A 21,321-nucleotide genomic window follows, 5' to 3' on the forward strand; every position below is an offset into this window, starting at 1 on the left:
CTCAACCAGCCCCGAGATTTCCCTTGCAGAGAGGGCCCCATTCATGAGGTGATATTCGTGAGCTTCAATCCACAGATGCTTCAGGGATTACGGATAGAGATTAGGGAGGTACCTCTCAAGAGGCTCTTAGCTGCCACGTGAGAAGAGTCCGTCTCTTCTCGCGGTGGCGGGGTTGCTACGGCCGAGCTGGCGGGGTTCGATATCGGAGGCCAAAGAGGCACGGATCCAACCAGAGCCAATGCATTTCACAGAGGGTGTGATTGGTCGTGTTTGAATGAAACACCAAGAGCTGGGCAGGTTGTAGATCATTTTCATTAATACTCATCATTTATAGTCAAACTCCAAAACTCCCATGTCTAATAAAACAGCTCGCTTCTCCATGCCTTCACTTCTTTTCAACCTCCTGGTACGCGGGTGGTGCGTCCCGCTCAGTGTGCCGCTGGTTCACGGCATCCAGCTCAAAGACGTTGTCGTGACGTGTATCCCTCACTCCAGAAGACATATCCCTCATCTCAAAGGATCCCCCAGCCTCTCTCGTCTCGTGTACATCGACATTTCCAGAAGGCCCTTTGGTGATGCCAATCTTTTGCATCCCCGACTTGACAAGCATGACTCCGGCCTCCCGTCTCTCGGCCCGCTGCAGATCTCGCTCCGCTCTCTGTTCGACGCGGAGCATGTCCCGCTCAACACGTTGCATCTTTCTCTGGTAGCGACGTTCCATCTTGCGCTGGTGACACGAAGAGCGTCCTGTAGTCATGTATGCGTAGTCCATGTTTGGTGCCATGGGCTGTTTCTGGGGCTGGACGAGGTAGGCTGGTTGAATGCGATGGTTGCAGCAGCCGCTGCTAGAGTTGGTGTTGTAACGACGAGAGTTCTCCGAGGGAGGGAGGACATGGCTAGCAATAAGGCCGACGATACCCATGTTGATGTTTTAAAGTGGTATCAAGTAAGAAACGAAGATTGTGTTGGTATAAGTGATGGTCCTTGGTGGACTTGGTTGAACTGTAGGGTATTTGCTGTAGAACTGAAAGACTGTTCTTGAGTTGTGTGAGTATGTAGAGACAATTCTTCTCCCATCGCGATCTATCCTACCTCTTATACACGAATCCTTTCATTCTCAACCTCGTTATCATTCCAAAACAAGCCCTCCATTCGAAATGATCATCATGCGAATGCGCAGCCACGCTGACGCAACTCCCCATCTCGAATCGCATCCCCGAAAAGGCTTGGCGCCGACGTGGAGAAGCCGATTCGAACTCCACTCTTCCGGCACCGGGCCAATCAGCCCCGCCAACTCGGCCTTCGCACTCGCTTCCGTGTGCGCGGGAGGCCGCAATGCGTCGCAAGTCGAGAGGCGCAACACGGGTATGAGTGCCGAGAAGGAGTTTTCTGTCGTAGGGCTGAATCCTTCTGAGGTAGTATTCAGGTAAACGCGGAAAAGTCAATTGCTCCGGTGCGAATGCGAAACACCTTGTTTAACGTGGAAAGAAAAATGTTAATCCTCACTGTGAACGGAAATCGTATTCAATGTCTATCTAGATAAGTGACAAGTCTAATAAATGCATCATAATAATATCCATCGCAAACATAACTCCATGTAATCATCAATATGACTGGGACAGTTCCCAAAATGCTCTAAGTAGTGTGAGCCCTCCAACCTGTGTCTCTACCGTTCGTCCCCTCCCTCGATCGTTGGGGTCTTGTCGCTTTGGGTTGACTTCCCCAGATGAATCTCTTTTATTCATCGGTGTCTGGGCTTCAACAACATTTCCCAGGACCGGCTCATCCGACTCTGGTTCAGATGTAGTCCAACGTCCTGTGCCAGGAAGCCACCTGTGCCGCCCTCCCCACGTCTCATCGTCTGGTGTTCCTTGGTTGCGATAATCGGTTGTGTTCTCGGCGTTGTGATCGATGCCGTCGTTATCCAAAGTGACGATGGCATCAAATAGACCTGCACCCCACCACATTCCGAATAGACCTGCTTCATCGCGAGTCTCGAGAGCTGCCAGAGCATTGTGCCTGACCCAACCCAAGTATGATCTGCAGGCTGTCGCATGCGCTGCCTTCACTCGTCGATAGCCTCGCATATCCGCTGTCATCCCTTTATCAACTCGAAGAGGGTCAAGAGGGACGCAGAAAGTGATAAAGTGATGGAAAAATATGCTCTTGAAGGTCTGTCCGTCCTGTGAACAAGTACCGCTCGCATCGCATTGCTCTTCCATGATACCTCCTCGGCCGAGACCTCTCCAGGGAGGCAACTGACCGGGACGCACTTGTTTCGGGTCATCCACAGGTTTGTTGTTCTTCAGGCTCCACCCAGTGGCTTCAATGACTGACTGAATCAAGATATGGCCATCCTCCAAGTATGATGCACCTCCAGTCACCGCCCAGAGTCCTCGCTGGCCCGTCAACAAGACGCCTTGGTTATACGTGTACACCATCTCATCTCGTATATCGCACTTTGTGTTGCCAGGCTTACTCCGGTCGATATGGTACCCATCAACAAATAGGCCACGCGAATTGGTCATGTTGACATTCATGAGCCAGTTGTACCCCTCCATAGCAGCCTCGAGATGCGCAGGGTCGTTATCCGGGAACGCGGCGTTTGCCAACCAGGGAGCGGTGAAGTTGTCGCCGGGAAAGTGCTCATACATGGAAATCGAGGCCGATACCCAGAGCTCGTTGGTGATGGCGTTCTTGTACGGGTTGAGACGAGGATTCCAGACCATGCCTCCGTTGCAGAATCTGGTTTCCCATCCATGAGAGCCAAGGTTCCAGAAGATGCGGGAGCGATGGGCAAAGGACGAGAACCAGTTGTAACCCTGCCAAGGCATAGATTCAATGATTTTCCTGAGACCACTGCCTCTGATCTCCTCAGAATTGGTTGTTGAATAATGCAAGTCTCCGTGAGTTCTCACGAACTTGATGGCCTCGATCCAGCCAAGTGCTACCCAGAGGATGTCGTCGTACGCCTGGTCACAACATTAGTCCATGGGCCAACCATGTAGGATGCATTGATATACTTACCTGGCCGCGGATGGACAGGACATCCTGACCAAAGTAAGAGCCGACCAACTGTGCATAGAATGTCGATATCACATTCTCCTTGACCCTCCAGTCGTTGATGCCGTCCAGGTCCACAGAGTCGATGGATTTGGATAAAGTGGTCAACATTCCAGCAACGGCAGTCCCTGCAAAGGCAGCTGTCCAGTCTATGGCAGAGGGCCATGTCGCATAATCGGGTTCGAAGAAGTGGTCTTGCAAGACGGAGAGTGCACTGACAGCATCGTCAAGTATATGTGACTCGGCAGGAGCAGACCTTGGAATCTTGGATGAGAAAGTGAGAAAAGTCTCCGGAATTGGGCGACAATTTGTTGGTGGTTCAGTATAGATGACAGGACAGTAATGTTGGCGAGTATCTTCACGACTCGGGGCGGCTGACGTCAGTTGAAACGCAATCAGGCTGGCGAGGCCAGCAGTGACTATTCGCCGAGCCATGGGAGAAAGCAGAGAGTCCTGATTCAAGGCCAAGAAGAATTCTATCGTAGGTGAAGTATAAGGCTTGCTGGTCCTGACGCGCGGTTTTTACGAGATAAGGCGATCCATATCGAAATGTGGCGATGCGGTTTCGGAGGTTGATAGGATGGAGTGAGATGAGCCAGCATCCGAAAGAAGGAGACGGATGAAGCCGCTAGTGAAACTCGAGGAAGAAAAGCCACACCAAAGTGTATACGAAAATGCAGTAAAAAGAGAAACAAGGCAAGAAAGATGACGGAGAAATGTCGAGATTATCTATCGGTCAGGGTCCTGAAGTCGAGACAAGGTGCGACGATCTGCCCCACCACCAAAACGAGCAGGTCACAAGAACTACTGCGAAGACATGACTAGATGGAGATTCTAGAACGGATTTTTAGGGTTGAAAGAGACGGTGAGTGAGTAAGGGGTTAAAGGAGGCGATGAGGAGTGATGGTCATGCGTGAGAGATCAAGTCTGCTAACTAGTTAGCCGTCTTAACATGTTTCGAGCATGGTTCTTGGATTGTTGGTTCATGATGCAAGATGATGGAATTAGACGCGATGCCGCCATTTCAAGTCAGCGATAAGGCAATTACTAAGAAGTAGGCAGACTGAAAGGAATTAACACGGATATGCATTATAGCATAGGGTAACTCCTAGGTATGAACCTATCACGAACATAAATGACGTGTCTGAACGCACTGTACCTACATTAACGCGATGTTACTTTTCAGACCATGCACACTCAACGCGAGAAAAGGCGGCCAACGCATTCGGCGGTGGGTGTTTTGCAGCGTGGATCAGACCCGACCCGACACAACAGCCCCGCGCCGCGCTTCTAAAGACGTGGAGTGAAGGGCTGACCCTGCCCAATCGCTTCAAGCTTCAGTGGCTCTTTAGCGCTTCAGGCCATCAGCCAGCGCGTTTTTAGTGGCTGCCGAAGTGGGGCCGACGGCAATGCTTTGTTTACTTTCGTCCCAAAACAGACTCAACCCTGGCTCGACCCAAACACAACTAAATCACTTGGGTCTCTCTTTCTCTCAGCCAAAAACACCGTCACTTTCTTACTCCATCAAGTTGTGCCTCGCTTCTTTTCTCATGTCTCTTGCGACGCGTTCTACTTTCTAGATGCATCGCACACCCCAATCCGTTTAGAATTGATCCCTTTCAACATCCCGAATCACGACATACCCTTCCCAAACACGCGCCACGGGTGCTTTCGCATCCTCACCTCACCTTCCATCATTGTTCAACTTCCAAGCTCCCGCATTATTCGCACGCGCCCACACGCGTGAGAAAGAGCCATGGAGGTGGACGCCGCTAGCAGATACCGCTCTCGCATCCTTAGAGAAATGAAGGCCAACCGCGACAACCCATTCAACTCACCGCCCGAATCCACTGGCTCCCACGACACCGTTACACTGTCCTCTGTCTTTTCCGACCCGGACGGCGAGTCTACGCGCAGGCTCAACGAGGACATTGCTCGTGTCACTGCCCCCAAGAACCTGCCCGTCAACTGGGAGGCTGCTCACCGCAAGTGGCCCGAGTTTTTCGGCATGCCCAAGACGCGCGAGGTGCCCGTCTTCGAGGACAACACCGACACACGGCCGCTGAGCGCCGAGTCCAAGGAGAACAAGCCTCCTGCCTCCGCCACAAAGTTCCAAGACAAGTTTGACGACGACACGACAAATCCCACCTGGCTGGGCTCCAACAGAACCCGCGCTGAGATGCAGCCTCGCGTCGACAGCGAGTCCGACCTGTCTTCACTGATGGCCAAGTCACCTGCCCGAGCCCTTTCCAACCCCTCTTGGGGCAAGAATACACACAACCCTAGCCCGCTGTCTAAGGTCCACACGCGGGTAGCATCAGAGTCCTTGGCCGAGGAGAAGCAACAACGTCGAGAGTCACTCACCAATGCCCTCAACCGCCTTCGCAGCGCGTCACAAAGCCCCAGAGTTAACCAACGAGACCAGGAGCAACGCGATCGCTCATCACCACAGATGTCTTCAGCAAAGTCTAGCCTAACAGCCGTACCTTCTTCGCCCCACTCCATGGGTAGCCCTGCCCATAACGAGAGCAACGCGCGCTCCTTTTTCCTGCCAGAAGTCTCCCACCTGGGTGACTTTGTTGATGGCACGCTTCAATTTAGCGGTGCGATGAGAAATGGAGTCCCCATCTTTGTCAAGCATGGCAGAGTCCACGACCGGTTCGAGAAGCCTTCTCTCGCTACCCACGCCGAGGTTGATGAGCTTGAGGTACCTGAAGATGAGGAGAAGATCTTTGTGTCTATGGATATGATCCGCGAAGAGATCATTTCTCTCCAGGAGCACTACGACAAGGTGCAAGAATACGCCGAGAACCTCCAGCAACAAGTTGAGCAGCTAGAGGCCCAGCTCAAGTCGCGGAAATCTTTTGACCAGGAGCTGGCTTCGGCCCATGTCAATGAGCAGCTGCTGGCCCAGAAGAACCGTGAGATTCTCCCCCTGAGTACTAAGCATCCTACTAACTTGTGAATAGGATTGGAAGTGGAAGTATCAACCCTTCAGTCACGTCTGGAGCAAACCTCGCGAAAGATCAGCCTTGCCGAGATTGAGAATGATGCGATGGCCCAGGAGAGAGATCGCGCCGTGAGAAAATTGCAGGAGGCATGCGAGGACATCAACAAGCTCACGCGCAAGTTGAGCACTAAGCAGAAGGAGCTGGAGACCACCCACAAGCAGCTCGAAACGACCGAACAGATCCGCAGCGAGAACGACACTCTGCGACGAGATCTGGTGTCTTTGAAGCATGGCCGGGACTCGATGGACCTTGAGAACAAGTCTCTTATGTCTGCTAACGAGACGCTGCGAAAGGAGAACGCTAGCCTGAAGGAGGAGGCTGAGTTGCTGCGTTCGGACAGCAGCGGCGTTCGCCGGGAACACGAGTCCTTGATCAGCGAGAACCGCTCGCTGCGGACAAATAGCAAGGCCTTGATGGACGAGAATGAAGATCTTCGGGAGAATCTCGATGGCCTCCAGCATGAGCTTGACGCCGCCAAGGAAGAAGTTGAGGCGATTCAGCAAGAACTTCAGGCCATGTTGCAGGAAAAGTCGACTCTCCGTGAGGACAACGAGAGCCTCGTGCGACACAACGAGAAGTACTTTGGCGAGAACAAGATGCTTCGACGCGAGAACTCGGGCTTTGAGCGAAGCATCCATGACCTTCATGATGAGAACCTCAAGCTCAAGGATGAGGTTGAGTTCTTGAAGCAGCAGCTCGATCACTGTCGCCCTGCCCCTAAGGAGGACTTCTCTGCTCGTCTCGACGATGAGACGGAGGAGAATATGACCTCGGCCTTCTTCATTCCTGACATCACGATCAACACCAACACTAATGAGGTCGATGCTGACGGCAACGCCGAGAACACCGAGACGAAGGAGCTTCCTGAGCCCACTGAGGACAGTGCTAAGCTCCCCACGATTCCCGATGTGACGGAGGAAGAGACACGCAACACTACCAAGCGTGATGTTACTACACAGAGCGAGTCGAAGAAATCGCGAAGCAAGAGCAAGACTTCCAAGACCAACCAGCCTCAAAAGGTTGCCTTCTCAATCCCGGCCAAGCCCTCGCAGAAGGCCACTTCTAACGTGGCCAACCACGGTAGCAAGCGCCGAACGGTGTCTGAGGCTAACCAGCGAAACGCTATGAAGGGCATTGCAACCTACGACATGGACACCTTGGAGGACAATGATGAGACGACCGGTCTTCAGTCTGTCGACAACACCACCCAGGACTTCTCTACTCAACTGAGTGTCATCCCGAAGACCCGTAAGGAGGTTAAGTCTCGAGACCAGAAGCAATCGACTACCCAGAACACGACTCAGAACACGACTGTCCACAGCGAGCGATCGCAACACACGCGCTCTCAGTCACGAACCTCTCTGAGGCACGTCGTTGTGACCGACGTCACGGCTGATAGCATCAAGAGCGTGGACAAGGACACGTGCCCTGTTCTCTCGAGCGACGCCAAGCGCGTTCTTGATAACCTTTGCGAGCACAACTGCCGCAACTGCACCGTCTGCAGCCGAATCACTTCTCACCGTGGCCTCCTCTCGTCGGCTGATGTTGCCGCTGGCAAGAAGCGCGTCACCGTTCCCCGACCGGTCCCTGTTAGTGACCGCGATCTGTCGGTTGAGGATCCGACAGTGCGTCCCCTTCAGTCGCCCGGTCATGCGTTGGCCATGGTCATCAAGGGTCTGGAGGATGAGTCTCATCATCTCCAGCTCGAGTTGACTCGCATCCAAGCCAAGTACAATGCTCGTGACAAGGCTCTTGGTCGCCGTGAGCGTGTGAGTCTCGCTGAGAGCATTCGTACTCTCCTGAAGCAACTAGAGGCCAAGAACGATCAGATCTACAGCCTCTATGACGTGCTTGAGGGCCAAAAGGCGGCTGGCCAGGCGATGAGCGAGGAGGAGATCGAGATGACGGTTCTCAACATCACGGGCATGACAGTCCGCGATGTCACCAACTGTAGCGACCAGCTGACATGGGAGGGTATTCCTGAGTTGTAAAAGGAGCACTGACGCGGATGCGGAGTATTTCGGACACGGCGAATTTGGAATCAATCAAATCATGGAAAGGCGTTTTTGGGTTCATGGTCCGTTGGATCAGCCAGGCTTGATGAAGGCTGTCGCAGGGAGATGGCATTTCTTGAGGAGTTGGTGGTTAATCAGGGTTATTAAGGACTTGACTTGTTTAATGTCTTGCGCGTTTTGTACAAATATCCATCATGACTCGCGAGGTTTTTGGCGAGAATGACTATGAAGAAATTGTTGAATTACATGTTTACCGTCATCTGTCTGTCTGGTGTGATGTGAGATGAGAGTCAAGGTGTAAACAAAAAGAGATAGGTATCCTTGATTCAGGTCTATCGGACAGAAACCCATGTCCATGTCTAACATAACATAACAAGCCCAAACAAACACTAACATTTTTGGTTTACTCTTCATCCTCATCTTCGCTCCCTTCGACCTCGTCCTCAACCTCCATCTCGTCATCATCCTCATCCTCTTCCTCTTCTTCACTATCATCCTCCTCCATCTCGGCCTTCTCCTCCTCCCGCCTCTTGCGGTCCTCCTCCCTTCGGGCCTCCTCGAGCAGCTTGGCACGCTCAGCGCGGGCCTTGCGTTGACCAACGACGTAGGCGCCCAGGGGCGTCTTGGCCAGGTCAAAGTCTCGCAGGAAGGCCTCGACCTGTGTGCGGTCCTTGGGGGCAAATTCGACCTTGGCGCGGCGCTCCTCGATAAACTTGGCGTTGGCCTCGAGCTTCTGGACGAGGAGGACGAGCTGGCCAAAGAGTTTGGCGTTCTTGTTTCCCTGGGAGCGGCTGCGGGTCTGCTTGAGCCAGCGCTTGAGCTGGATGGTTACGGGCAGGGCAAGCTCGGGGAAGGCGATGGAAGTGGCCCAGAGGAGGAAGTACTCGCCCAGGAGCTCGACGACCTGCTCGCCGACACCGTCCTGGTAGACACGAGTGCGGAGGTACGACTTGGGAGCCTTGTAGGCGGTGGCAAAGTCAAAGGGCTTGATCGATGAGGGCTTGGGGGCCTTCTTCATCTCGGCAGAGGTGAGGACCTCGAGCAGAGGAGAGGCCAGGGGGATGAAGGTGCTGGTGGCGCGGGTGATACGGAGGAGGGAGCGGATGAGGTGGAAGCGGAGAGGGAAGTAGATGGCGGTAGGGATGAGTCGCATGGCGCCGAGGGTGACCTGGACGAGGGGGTAGATGAGCAGACGGAGCTGGCTCTCCTTGCCGGCCTCGGCCTCCTTCATGGGGCTGCAGTGCTCGGCGAGGACACATGACCAAAAGTCGAGCGAGTGGGTGTACTGCCAGTTGTAGACGATGCGGAAGGCGTCGTTCTTGTTGTGGACGATGCTGTTGCGCAGGTGAATGGCCAGCTGTCGGATGAAGGTGAAGGCGGTGGTGTATCCCACAGCTGGGTCGATACCCCAGAGCTCAGCAGCCGAGTTCTTCATCAGGTTGATGCCCTGGAGGGTGTTGGCATTTGTGACGCGGCAGCCCTGGATAAGACCCTGGTAGACGGCCTTGAGAACTGTCTCGCGGATGCCCTTGTCACCAATGACGACGAGCCTGCGAAGCACAAGGAAGGCGGTGATACGTGTCGTCTCAGAGCTGGCGGGTTGGGCCCAGAAGTTGACGACCGACTTTGCGAGGGCCTTGACGAGCTTCTTGAAGGATAGGAGATAAGGGAGGATAGGGGTGATGGAAGAGAGGGTGAGCTTAAGGGTGCCGTCGTCGGACAGGGTGCTGAGGAGGTGCATGATGGACGACGTGTACGTCTTGAGGAGCAGAGACAAGGTGCGGAACTTGCGAGACTCGGTCTGCACGTGTACCCTGCCCGAGGCGGTCTCCTTGACGGGGAGGTGGTGGTTCATAACCGTGGGGATCTCCTTGAGGGCGAGCACCAGGATGTCGTTGAACACGTCGGGGCTGTTAATGGTGTATCTCTGCTGCGAATCCTCATCCTCGTCCTCGTTGAGGTGCGCCGCGCATCGGAAGGCGAGCACAACCCGTCGCGCCGCCCGCAGCGACATCTTCTCCGTCATGGCCTTTCTCCAAGAGGCCACCATCTCGCGCGTCAGCTCGTTGCCCACTGCAGCCTCTTCTTCGGGTTCCTCCTCGGCGTCCTGCTTCTTCTTCTTGTCCTTCTTGCGCTTCTTCTTGGGCTGCTCCTCCTCTTCCTCCTCTTCCTCGCCGCTGAGCTCGTCTACCTCTGCCAGGTCGGCCTTGTCGTCAAAGTCGAGCGCCTCGGGGTCGTTCTCCTTGAGGAACTTGTAGAATTCGGGGTCCTTCTCAGCGAGCTCGTCCATGGTCTGCTTGCTCATGCCAATACCATCATCGCCCTCCTCCTCGTCATCGTCGCTGTCGCTGACAACAGGCTCGGCGCCAATTGAATCCTCAGAGTCGCTAGCATCGTCGCCGTTGGCCTCGGGGGCGTCCCTCTTGCGCTTCCCAAGCTTTCCAGCCTTCTTGTCCTTCTTGCCAATGATGTCGTCGAAGCCGCCCTGGAAGAAGTCGTCGACGCTCATGTCATTGATCTTCTTGCCCTTGACGCTCGGCTTCTTGACCTCCCCATCATCCTTGGGTCCATCGAGGTACTCGGCATCCTTTGCCCTGCGCGCCTTCTTCTTGTCCTGGATCTGCTGGCGCTGCTTGATCTTGGCGCCGGCTTTCCGCTTGTCGAGGACGCCCGTCAGGTGCTTCTTCTCGAACTTCTTGGTCGCTTTGAGGTTCTTCTTGCCGGGCCCCATGGTGAAAGATTGCGGAGCGCCTCGGCGGTGAAGAATTGGTGATTGAAGTTTTTAGGTGGTTGTTTCGGTTTGCTAGAGTTTGGCGGATTCGACCTCTCTTGCACTGAACCAAAAATTTTGCTGCAAGCTTATCGATAACAAGCAGCCACCAGAAACAGCAGGCGGTGTAGCCATTCTGCCGCGTCCCTACGTAACCATCCCACCTCGAGCTTCCAGGTTGCGACAGCGTTGGGATTGAAGAAGTCAATGCCTCGTTCATCATGATCCCGCGACAGGGCTATGCGCCTACTCCGCATAGCTATGTTCCGAACACGAGCCTTTCTGCGACCATTAACCTCGACGAGGTATGATACGCCAAAGTCGCCATCGACCGCCGCTAACCGCGTGTAGGAAGTCAAGCTCACTAATACCCGCGCCGAGCGTGATCTCCAAGAGTCTCTCGCCGAGCTCTTTAGTATTATCGTCACATTAGACGAGCTCGAAAAGGCGTTCCTTAAAGATGCTATCCCCGAGGCCGAGTACACCGAGATCTGCGAGCGGTCGCTGAGGCAGTATAAGGCGCTGCTGGCCGATGAGACCATCGCCAACGAGTTCCAAGGCCTGGAGGAGTTCAAGGCCAAGTGGGATGTACGGCGCTCTCTTATCCGCAACAACAACTCGATCTGACACCTATATAGCTCGAAGCCCCCCGTGCCACCGAGCGCATTCGCGTCGGCATGCCCTCCACAACCATCGACGCATCCTCCTCCGCCCCCGCCCCAGCCCCCGCCGCGGCAAACAACACGAGCGGCGTTCTCATCCTCGAGGCAACGCAAGAGTTCATCACGTTCCTCGACGCCGTCAAGCTCGGCCTCCTCTCCAAGGACCAGCTGCACCCTCTCCTGTCGGACGTGATCCAGTCTGTCAACCGCGTCACTGACAAGGACTTCGAGAACCGAGGCAAGATCGTCCAGTGGCTCATCACCCTCAACCAGATGAAGGCCACCGACGAACTGAGCGAGCAGCAGGCCCGCGAGCTTGAGTTGGATATTCAGCAGGCGTACCAGGGGTTTAGACGGACTTTGACGTGATTTGACTACGTATGATTTGACGCTGGGGAGAGCCCAACATGATGCCTACGCCCGTGTAGAACCTATCGTACATGCCTCTTTTAGAGAAACGGCTCCTTTTTGTTTTTTCAATATACCCATCACCATCGTTTCGTAGCCCATGATTCATTATACCAGGAATGTCCAGAAGCTGGGATACACAAACTCCGACTCAAAGATGCGTCTCACCTGCTCCAGCACAAACCTCTCGACCTTGCCCACATTCTTCAGGCTCTGCTTACCCCCATCCTGCTCACCAATCTCGCTCTCCACGCGGATTTCCTGTAGCAGACCTCCAAACCTCGGCTTGTGATGCTCATTCTTAGCGCCTCCCTTATTCTGGCCAGACTCGTCTCCATCCTCATTGTCAGGGCCGACGGCCGCGAGGGCATCGTCTGGGCCGAGGAAGCAAAAGTGAACACGCTTGCGAATCTTGGCCAAGACACCAACGCCGTCAAAAGTCAAGCCTGTGATGTTGAGCTTGAGAGGGATGCCGACGAAGCTGGGCATGGGATAATCGAGCAGGATTTCGGCTGTGAGGTGCAGTCGTATGTCGCCGTTGTAGCGTATTCTGAAAACGGCCTGGACGTCTTCCACTCGAGGCTCCCTCCGCGGGCTACCCTCCTCTTCCTCTGGCTCATCGTCATCGTCCACGATGGCAGAACCACCGAGATGCGTATCCCTCGTGGGTGGTCTGGATGCGCCTGCTGAAGTGGGCGCAAGCGTCGACACACTCCCCTTCTCCCGCAGATTCTGTAGAGGCGGCGCAAGGCTTGAGTGAAAGTTGTCCAAAGAGATGATACTGCTCGTCGACGGATTCCGAGTGTGACTCGGCGTCCTCATCTCATAAGGCGTACCCGGCGCACTCATCCAATTCGTGTGATGAGCACTCGCAACAGCAGCCAAAGGCGTGTGCGTCCCCGTGCCAAGATGGCCCTGAAAGTAGCTCAACCCAGGTCCCCCAAGAATCCCCGGCGTGGACGTGCCCAAGAACGGACTCCCATGATCATGGCTCATCATCTCGTTCCTCAAAACCTCGCTCCTGAGCCCGCCGCCAGGCCTCCTCCGATACCCTCCCAGCGGCGTAGGTCCCGGTCTCAACCTCTCAGGTTCCGGAGGTGGTGGCGGCGGCGAGGGTTCCTCCTCGCTCTCATCGTCGTCGTCATCGTCAAACTCTTCCTCGTAAAAGTCCGGCAGAGGATCCGTAATGTCCTTGAGCTCCAGCGTTGGGGGAATAGTGCCAAAGTCGAAGCCGTGGACCGTCACTGAGCGGATGAAGCGCGGCAGAGGCACCGTCTGAAACTTGTCATGGATGAAGGATCGGATGCGCTCGGCGAGGGCATCGCCGTCGGGGCCGCTGGTAAGCGTCTCCCAATTGAGATCTATTGACATTTGGCTTCCGTTTTATACTGAATGGAAACCAAGATTGAGAATGAGTCGGAAGAGGTTGATGTGATGATGTCGGGGACGAGTACAAGCCACTTGGTGTGGCAACGCTACGTTATAGCGGCCTTTAGTGCTGTGGGTGCCTGAGACGATGTCCCAGCAGCTTCCCGTCTGAAAACCCGAGCACCACGACTTCAACACAAGATTGACCGTAACTATCATGAGATATTCCATGTATGATTCATTTTTAGCATCAGGGTATCTAAACACTAGTATATATCATGTGAAACCACCTTGTAGAATCGCGAGTCCAGCCTGTCTTAACGAATGCTCCTCCATGCAGATGCGAGTTGAACATACAACACAATGCTCTCCATGAAACACGCGCCTCATGCCTAGGTATTTATCTTCCTCCTCCATATATATATACTTCTGCTGACTCCCTCACCGAAGCATCTCAGGCTCCTCGAACCTAGCCCGCCCATAGTAGTGTGGGTACTGAGGATTATTAAAGAGGTGCCAGCAGTTGGGCGCTTGTAAGATGTATCTGCCAGCATGTTAATGATATGAAAGCATAGTAGAGCAGATAAACATACCTAGCCATCGCCTCTCGGAATCGGGACTTGTACTCCTTTGGACTCGTCACAGTAGGTCGATTGCGGCCTCCACCAGCAAATCCACGATCCTTGATCCAACTCTCAAGCTTCTTGTCCCATGTGTACGTGCGGATACAGTCAATGATGCCAACCACGAGCTCCTTGCGGGCCTCGTCGACAGCAATCATGAGAGAGTAGTCCATCACGTTCTGCCTTGCCAGGAACAGCGTATCGTTCCACACAGAAGCCCGTAGCAGCTTCTTCGAATGCTCTCGTGCAAAGAGCGGCGACTCATAGATGTACTCAACCATGTTCTCGTCAAGCAGCACCTCATTCTGCTCTCCTGTCGACTGGATCTTGCGGTTGCGCATAGAACCCTTGAGATCAAAGATTCTGGTTGCTGATCGGTCGTAGAAGAGGTTCTCGGTAATCAACAGGTCCAACTTGATGTCTGTTCCAGTGACGGGGTTCTTGATAAAGACCTGGAAGAATCCCAACATCTTGGCAATCACAGAAGGGAGGTCGTGGAACAGGGCTTCAGCCATGATGTTGAAGTAGCCTGGGGCGAAGCGCAAGAACGCCGACGTCTCAATAGGCGAGAGGGACTGAAAGTCAGTTAGCATACGCCCGGGAGAAACAGTACAAGTAGCTTACCTTCAACACCAGTCTGTCATCAAGCGTCTTCAAAAACACAGACTTGGTCTTGCCACCCTTGGAATCCCACTTAAGGCATCGGGATAACGACTCGACGATGCGTTCTGCAACGCCGCACTTCCTCCTCAGTGCATCGAACTGTTCAGCGTAAAAGATCTTGCACGTCATCGTGGCAGACCCCTCGCGGAACTGGTACTTGAGATGTGTGCCCGTGACACGGAGCAGACTCTTCTCCAGCTCCGTCTCAGACACCCAGTCAGTGCCGTCTGAGGGGACAGATTTGGGCTCCGTGTCACCGCCACTTTCAACTTCCCGCTGCATGACCTCCTGAGCTTCTCGTCGGATGTTAGCCAGCTTGCCCTGGTAATCTTCACTGTTGAGAGCGAGAGCAATCACAGAGCTAGGCTCGTCCTCTCTAACAATGATATCAGAGTCGACAAAAATGTGGTCAGTCGCGTTGACAGGATATTCCAGTGGCTGCCAACCGCTTGCCGAGCGTTCGGCCCAGAAGTTAGTGAGATACTTCATCAAGCTGGTCTTTTGGTGCTTGGGCAGCTCTAGAGGAATCTCACTCGCGTCCACAGAGTCGGCAATCTCCTTGATGTCGTGTAGATACTCGTCCGGAACAGAGTGCTCAAGGTCACCACCTCTCTCCTCGTCATCTGAGAGGCATTGGCTGGTGGTTGCGGCAGTCGCGTCGTCGTTCTCTTCTTTTTCTTCCTTCTCTTCCTTGCCCTCCTTCTCCGTGGTCTCTTCCTTCTCCTTTGGTTGATGTTCGTCCATCTTGAAGGATGGCTCGGCAGGAGTTGGAGGTTCGCTAGGGGGCTCCATCTTGGCCGGTGCATCAGAATGACGCGAAGCGATGCTCACAGATCGCTGCTCAGCCTCGCGCTCCGCAATACTCTCACCAGGAGGGCTTGGCTCCTCAAAAGCCTCGTTCACGTCGTCGTAGACCTCCACAATGGCCTTGGTGGTGGTCCTAGGGAGCATGGCTCGCGGTTGACGCATGCTCGCGGCACGCTTCTTGCGGTCTCGGATGCGTTCCTTTTCAAATTCCCGACTGAGCTGCTCAAAATGCCTCGCCAGAGTTGATACCTTTGATTCCCTCTTCTTGTGAACAAATCGTGGTATACTCGACGCAGTGGCTTTGCCCCGGTTCTTCAGGTTGCTCAGGCCTAGACGATCTGAGAGCTTCTTATCCACTCTCATCGAACCTTCGGCCGCGGACGACTCGGGGGTAGTGCTTTCAGGAGGATTCGTCTTGGATTCCTTAATTCCGAGACCCTTACCAATCCCTGACTGTGTTCTAGGCAGTGTGCGGGCGGGGTGGGAGATCGCCCTGACCATGGGAGGTGAAATGCTCTGTCCTGATTTGCGAGACGGGAGAGCAGCAAGTGGCGTGGCGGCCCCATGGCTAGGTTGGTTTGGCTGAATGCCTTGCTCCCGTCGCAGTTGTTCAACTCTCTCCGACAATGACTGTCCGGGAGGAGGCAAGGACGAAGCGGGAAGAGTGGGCGGCTCGGCTGATGTCTTGGAGCTCTCACCAGGCACAGATGGCGATAGTGGAGCTGGCATATCCTGAGGCTCCGGAGATTTGGAAACCTCGGGCTCTGAAGGTTTAGGCACCTCAGGTTCTTCCACTGGTTCAGGTTCTGGCTGAGAGAGATCAGGAGGTTCGTGGGTAGTTGTCGATGGGGTGCGAGCCAGGTCCAATGGCTCTACTCTCTCAATAGCCCCCTCAGCAGGAATGTCAACCTTGCCGTCCTCAAGCAATGGTTCCTTGTCTTCGGTAGGCTTTGTCGAAGCAACACTGGCCTCCATGCTAGTGTTGTCAGTGTAGTCCGTCGGTTGAGTGCTCTTCCCTTCTTCCTCAGTGAATGTCTGCGAAGGCCGCTCCTCACTATCAACCGTCGATGGTGTGCCTTCATTCGATGCGAGCGACTCCTTCGACTCGTTGTCTGTAAACATCTTCTTGAGCTGCATGATGGTCAACTGACGCATATCCTTGTCACCTAAGAAGTCTGCTTCGAATGTGGCAAACGCCTGGTCCCACTCGCCCGCCTTCTCCAGCATCTCACGGACGATGCTGTTGAAAGGCACCACCTCGTAGTACTTGGAGTTGACGTAGATGTCTTGCAGCCTCTTCACCATAGCCGGCTGGTCTTCCCTGGCCTTGGCCGTAAGGCGATCAACCTCTGCCTTGCAAAGCTCTGCCTTCTCGGGCAGGACACTGTCGATTCGGATGCACATGAGCCTAGACTTGACCGAGGTCATGAACTTGGCCCATCTCTCCTCCATCCTGGTAAAGATCTCGTTCTTGAGCTTCAGATCATTCGTGACTTTCCAGGTGATTCTTGCTCGAGGCACGACGATCTCCAACAGATCGATGGGGTCCCAGTGAATACGAATTCTCGCATCTTGAAGGGCGAAGTACCTGACGTGGTCTCGATGGTGATCATGAGGACAGTCGTGCAGGTCCTTCATCCTGAGACCGCGGCCCCAGAAAAGGAGCTCCAGGTATTTACCAAAAGAGTACTTGAAGGTAGCCTCAGACATGAGCGTTTCTTCAGTGTCCTTCTTGCAGATTTTGCAATACGTCCACATTGTGATTCCGTCCGCAAACTCGGGCCGTGTCGAGGTGTTGGGCACATTTTCAACGAAGACCGTGATTCGGGACTGGTCATGTACATAGGTTCTGTTGTGCTGGAGCATCTTGCGTTCGCAGCCGTTTGATGTGCAGACCTGGTCCATGGTATATGCGAGATCCTCAATGTACTGTCCCAAGGTACAGTCGGGGTCCATGCCGGTGTCAATGTGCTGCTCATCGTAGAAGTTGATGGCGACCAGAGATGGCTCAGTGCATGGGATCTTTGTCTCGGTGCAGATGACTGAGTACAGAACAACAATGTTCTGATGCGAGTAGGGATCAAACAGATCGAGGTTACCTTGGATGTACGTCTCCCACTGACGGGTATGGGTTTCGTAGTTGTACAAGGCCTTGTCGTACTCAGCATCGTGGACAGCGCGAAGAATTTCCATGATCTGTTGTGGTGCCTTCTGACCAATCTCCTCGACCATCTCGGGCTTGATAAGCTGAAAGCGCTGCGGCTCTGCTTTTTCCGGGTCACCCTTCTCTTCGTAGTAGTCGTGGTCACGGAGTCTTCGCAGGTAGAGCAGTCGTCTCTCCTGTTCGCGAGCCTTCATCAGTAGATATGGCTGTGTGAACTTGACATACGGCGAGGCAGACAGAATCTTGGTCTCATACTTGGCCACCATGTCGCTATAGTATGTGGGCATAGGGACATCATCTGGGACTTGGCTGGTTTGATCCTGAACAACGGGATCATGCTCCTGGAGAGAAACGAGTCTTGCGCGTTCTTGGGCGAGTTGCCCAGATTGGTTCAAAGACCCAGTTTCATCCGTTCCAGCAATGCTAGCGCTGTCCACAGTTGTTTGCGAAGGCGGCTCGCTCTCTCCTGGAGGCTGATTGACCACGACAGCTGGACCGTCCTTAGAATGATCGACGCTGTTGACGCTCAACGACCTGATACTATCACCCAGAAGGTGCAAAGAGCTTGTCATGGAGTCGCCGCCTTCCGGAGGCTCGATCGACTCATCTCGAAGGAGGCTCGACTCAAGCTTGAGGTTGTAGACAACATAGACCATGAACTCCATGATATGTTTGACCTTGGACAGCACCATGCTGTTGGCGCCGCGTAGGGCAATGGTGCAGCCAAGCTCCGGCGTGCAACCAGACAAGAAGATGTACGACTTCTTGCGGCCCGGATAGTCATTGTTCACAAACGTTCTGACCTCAAAGCTAGAGCATCGTCCAATTTGCACGGGCAAGGCTAGCATGTCCAGGGAAGAGATGATGTCCGTCTCAGCACACCGAGCGACCGCCTCAATGACTGTGTGCTTAACATTGTAAGCCACTGAGATGTTCGCCTCGGAGAGATACTGCAACGCAACACCCGAGATGCTCTTCTCGGCAAGGAGAACTTGAGGGCGAAGATTCGTAATCCTCTGAACCACAACTCGCAGAAACTCCTTTTCCTGCTCAATGACGGGCTGCAAGCTCATAAAATGCTGTTGGTGTCGTTGGTACTCAATAGGGAATGTGACAAGCAGAACTCGTGGATTGGTGATCCTGCGCGGCATGCTCTTGAGGGCCAGATTCTTGGTGAAGACGACCCCGGAAATGTAGGCCGTGTCGCCAGGCTTGCCTCCAGGGATTCTTTTTAGCTTGACATAGTGCCGAATGTCCATGTCTTCTCCCTTGGCCACGTCTGGATCCACGTCGTCTGTTGCCCGCAGAAGGATCGGGACCAGTGCCTTCTGCCATGCTGGTGGGTTTGATATTTCGGCATCGTCCAGTAGCTGATGCAAGAGCTTGTCGACGTGTCTCAGGCTGGACGAGTTGAGTTCGGCTTTGGGCGCTTTCTTGTGCTGCAGCGAATCACTCCTAGTGATCTGATTTCCACTTTGATGGGGAGTGTCCAGAGAAAAGAGCATCTCGGACGATTGTGACGGTCCCTTGTACACGGCAGATTTTGGGCGTGGCGACGGGAGGTGATGCATACTGCCGCTGACGTTGCTGGTGTTACGCCGCCTCGGTGCCCGTCGATGCCCAACGAGGCTGCTGGGAAGTTCATCGAATCCCCCTCTGCTTACGAAACTCATCCCGCTGATACTCTTCTCGCCTGCTCTGTGACGATACTTCCTACCAGCGTTCACATAAGGTGCGAGTTCCGACTTGTCGTCGCCCAGACTTCCAGGCTGCAAGTCACCAGTCATTGTTGCAAAAATGCCCATCTGCTCGTCCTCACTTGACTCGTCAGACATGTAATCAGCCAGCTCCGGATCAATGATATTATCGGCATGAAAGGCAGGAAACTTTGGCTTCTTAGCATTCTCATCGTCAATTCCTCGCCGGAAGGGCGCCCTCTCCTCAGGGGCAGGCTTGAAGCGGCCGAGGAAGCCACTGTGCTTGGAATGGTGTCGTTTGTGGCCTGCAGAAGAGTGAGGGCGCCCAGTCAGCGATTTGAGTGATCGTGACGAGCCTGGTCTGCTGAGCTGAGGTGCGTCGATTTCAAGGACGGCAGCGGTACGAGATTCCCCGATGCGGCGTGTTGCAGGAATAGTCATCATGGGGGTAGATACAGGCCGGGAGTCTTCTGAGCCTTCTGATGCAACTCCGGATTCAGGCTCCCTCTCTCTTATCTTTGATTGACTGGCATTGCTGGGGGTCTTAGCGTGGTTGGTGCCAAAGAATCTCGGCATAAAGGACTGCTCATCTCCCGAGTCGTCAGAACCGCTCCCATCGAAACGCTTGGTGATGACATCGAGACACCGCTTGCAAACACGCAGTGAGCCCTGCACACCGAATTTCTCTCCCGATATGACCGTAGTACATTTTGAGTCGAAGATACAGCCACAGGTTCGACAGTGATGTTTTCTTCTGAATGCGGTGAAAGGAGTTTGGCAAAGGAAGCACTCCTTGACGGTATCATCCTTCATCCAGAACTCCTTGCTCAAAACTTGCTTGCGCATTCGTGTGAGCTGTGCGTTGACCTGCTCAGAGGCCTCATCATTGCTGATGGCTGTGCCAGGTATCCTGAGATCGCCCGACGCCATTTTCTGTGGCTTTGGGCCCTGTGAGAAGGACTCATGGCACACGGTATCGTGGGCAACGGTGCTGATGCGGCTGGGCTCTGCAGTTCCTCGGTCCAAAGAAGATTCTCTTGAGTCTTGGCCACCAGGGGACCTCGACCGGCTGATCCGATCTATGACTGCAGGCTTCCTTCTGATGCTGTCGGGAGATAACAAGGACGAGGTAATGGACGGGCTACGAACACTTCGAGTCTGTATTGAGGGAGCACGAGGATGCCTTGGACTTGTTGGGCTTTTGAGACTTTCGTCGATACTCGAGGTGTCTTCCCGCTTCGATCTGGGTGGTAGTTTTCCATCTTTCAGGTCGTACAAATTGGCCGACGATTCAACTGTCGAGAGGTGGGCCTGGAGATCGGCCCTGCTGCTGATACTCTTTCGACTTGAACCCATGCCACCACTTTCCTCAGTGCGTAGAGTACTATGGCTAGCATCCCTGTGCACCGTAACAGGAGCAATCGTAGGATCAACAGCAATAGAACTGGGTGCCTTTCCGGAAAAGCTCTGACGACTGGTGGTGTTGGACTTTTGCCCTGACATGAGACTGATACTCGATGGTTTCGAGGACTGAGATTGCTGTGAACGTGTCTCAGCAGCTACACCGGCGTTAAGCGAGCCTCCATCAGCCGTGAGAGGGATTTGAGATGAAGTGGTGGACAAGGTTGCGCCTGTGTCAGCCCGACTAAGCGAGCTGATTGAAGCTTTCGAGGCATGGTTTCCAACGATCGACGTCCGCTTCGAAGAGGGTTCCGATTTTTCTGACACTGCTTGCTCTTGCGGTGCTTTTGAAGAGCTTCCAGCACCCACGGCTTCCCTGAGTCGGCTGTAGAGACCGCTAAATCCTTGCTGCACCAGATCGCCTGCAGTCCCTTTGTTTTCCGAGGTTGGAGCCGCTGTAGGGGGCGGTGCAAAGTCGTTGAAGGTGGTGAGAGAGTCACACTGGCTCGCAGAGGTGTGTATCTTGTCAAGTGTGTGGGCAAGTTGGCCCTTGTCGGTGGTAGAAGCAGCGGATATAGAGTTGATGGAATCGCGGCGGGTTCGGACCGGTGAGCTTGCCGAAGGGGGAGACGCCGAAGCAGCCCCCGACATGATGCTTGTTTATGGTTT

At 54.1% G+C, this 21,321-nt stretch overlaps 7 protein-coding genes across 7 annotated transcripts; 2 read left to right on the plus strand and 5 right to left on the minus strand.

The window, feature by feature from the left end:
• Positions 1–385: 385 nt before the first annotated feature.
• On the minus strand, positions 386–922 carry MRS44_001689 (uncharacterized protein; the record flags this gene model as incomplete). The annotated part of the gene is made up of 1 exon (XM_046274835.2): positions 386–922. The coding sequence occupies one exon, from the start codon at positions 920–922 to the stop codon at positions 386–388; it is 537 nt and encodes a 178-aa protein (XP_046138040.1).
• A 682-nt stretch (positions 923–1,604) lies between these two features.
• MRS44_001690 (uncharacterized protein) lies at positions 1,605–4,050 on the minus strand (the record flags this gene model as incomplete). Its single annotated transcript, XM_046273417.2, has 3 exons — positions 1,605–2,972; positions 3,028–3,539; positions 3,999–4,050. 3 exons carry the CDS (start codon positions 4,048–4,050, stop codon positions 1,605–1,607), a joined length of 1,932 nt encoding a protein of 643 aa, XP_046138039.2.
• Positions 4,051–4,819: 769 nt separating this feature from the next.
• Positions 4,820–8,065, plus strand: MRS44_001691 (uncharacterized protein; the record flags this gene model as incomplete). The annotated part of the gene is made up of 2 exons (XM_046272516.2): positions 4,820–5,984; positions 6,033–8,065. 2 exons carry the CDS (start codon positions 4,820–4,822, stop codon positions 8,063–8,065), a joined length of 3,198 nt encoding a protein of 1,065 aa, XP_046138038.1.
• A 427-nt stretch (positions 8,066–8,492) lies between these two features.
• MRS44_001692 (uncharacterized protein) lies at positions 8,493–10,820 on the minus strand (the record flags this gene model as incomplete). The annotated part of the gene is made up of 1 exon (XM_046274834.2): positions 8,493–10,820. The coding sequence occupies one exon, from the start codon at positions 10,818–10,820 to the stop codon at positions 8,493–8,495; it is 2,328 nt and encodes a 775-aa protein (XP_046138037.1).
• Positions 10,821–11,080: 260 nt separating this feature from the next.
• On the plus strand, positions 11,081–11,890 carry MRS44_001693 (uncharacterized protein; the record flags this gene model as incomplete). Its single annotated transcript, XM_046284921.2, has 3 exons — positions 11,081–11,164; positions 11,211–11,447; positions 11,498–11,890. 3 exons carry the CDS (start codon positions 11,081–11,083, stop codon positions 11,888–11,890), a joined length of 714 nt encoding a protein of 237 aa, XP_046138036.1.
• A 147-nt stretch (positions 11,891–12,037) lies between these two features.
• MRS44_001694 (uncharacterized protein) lies at positions 12,038–13,300 on the minus strand (the record flags this gene model as incomplete). The annotated part of the gene is made up of 1 exon (XM_065623791.1): positions 12,038–13,300. One exon carries the CDS (start codon positions 13,298–13,300, stop codon positions 12,038–12,040), a length of 1,263 nt encoding a protein of 420 aa, XP_065480211.1.
• Positions 13,301–13,738: 438 nt separating this feature from the next.
• Positions 13,739–21,303, minus strand: MRS44_001695 (uncharacterized protein; the record flags this gene model as incomplete). Its single annotated transcript, XM_065623792.1, has 3 exons — positions 13,739–13,841; positions 13,891–14,495; positions 14,545–21,303. 3 exons carry the CDS (start codon positions 21,301–21,303, stop codon positions 13,739–13,741), a joined length of 7,467 nt encoding a protein of 2,488 aa, XP_065480212.1.
• Between the last annotated feature and the right edge of the window lie 18 nt (positions 21,304–21,321).

Source organism: Fusarium solani (genome assembly GCF_023522795.1).
Source record: "Fusarium solani strain SB1 chromosome Unknown bctg00000000, whole genome shotgun sequence".
In the NCBI taxonomy this organism is placed as follows: Eukaryota; Fungi; Ascomycota; class Sordariomycetes; order Hypocreales; family Nectriaceae; genus Fusarium; species Fusarium solani.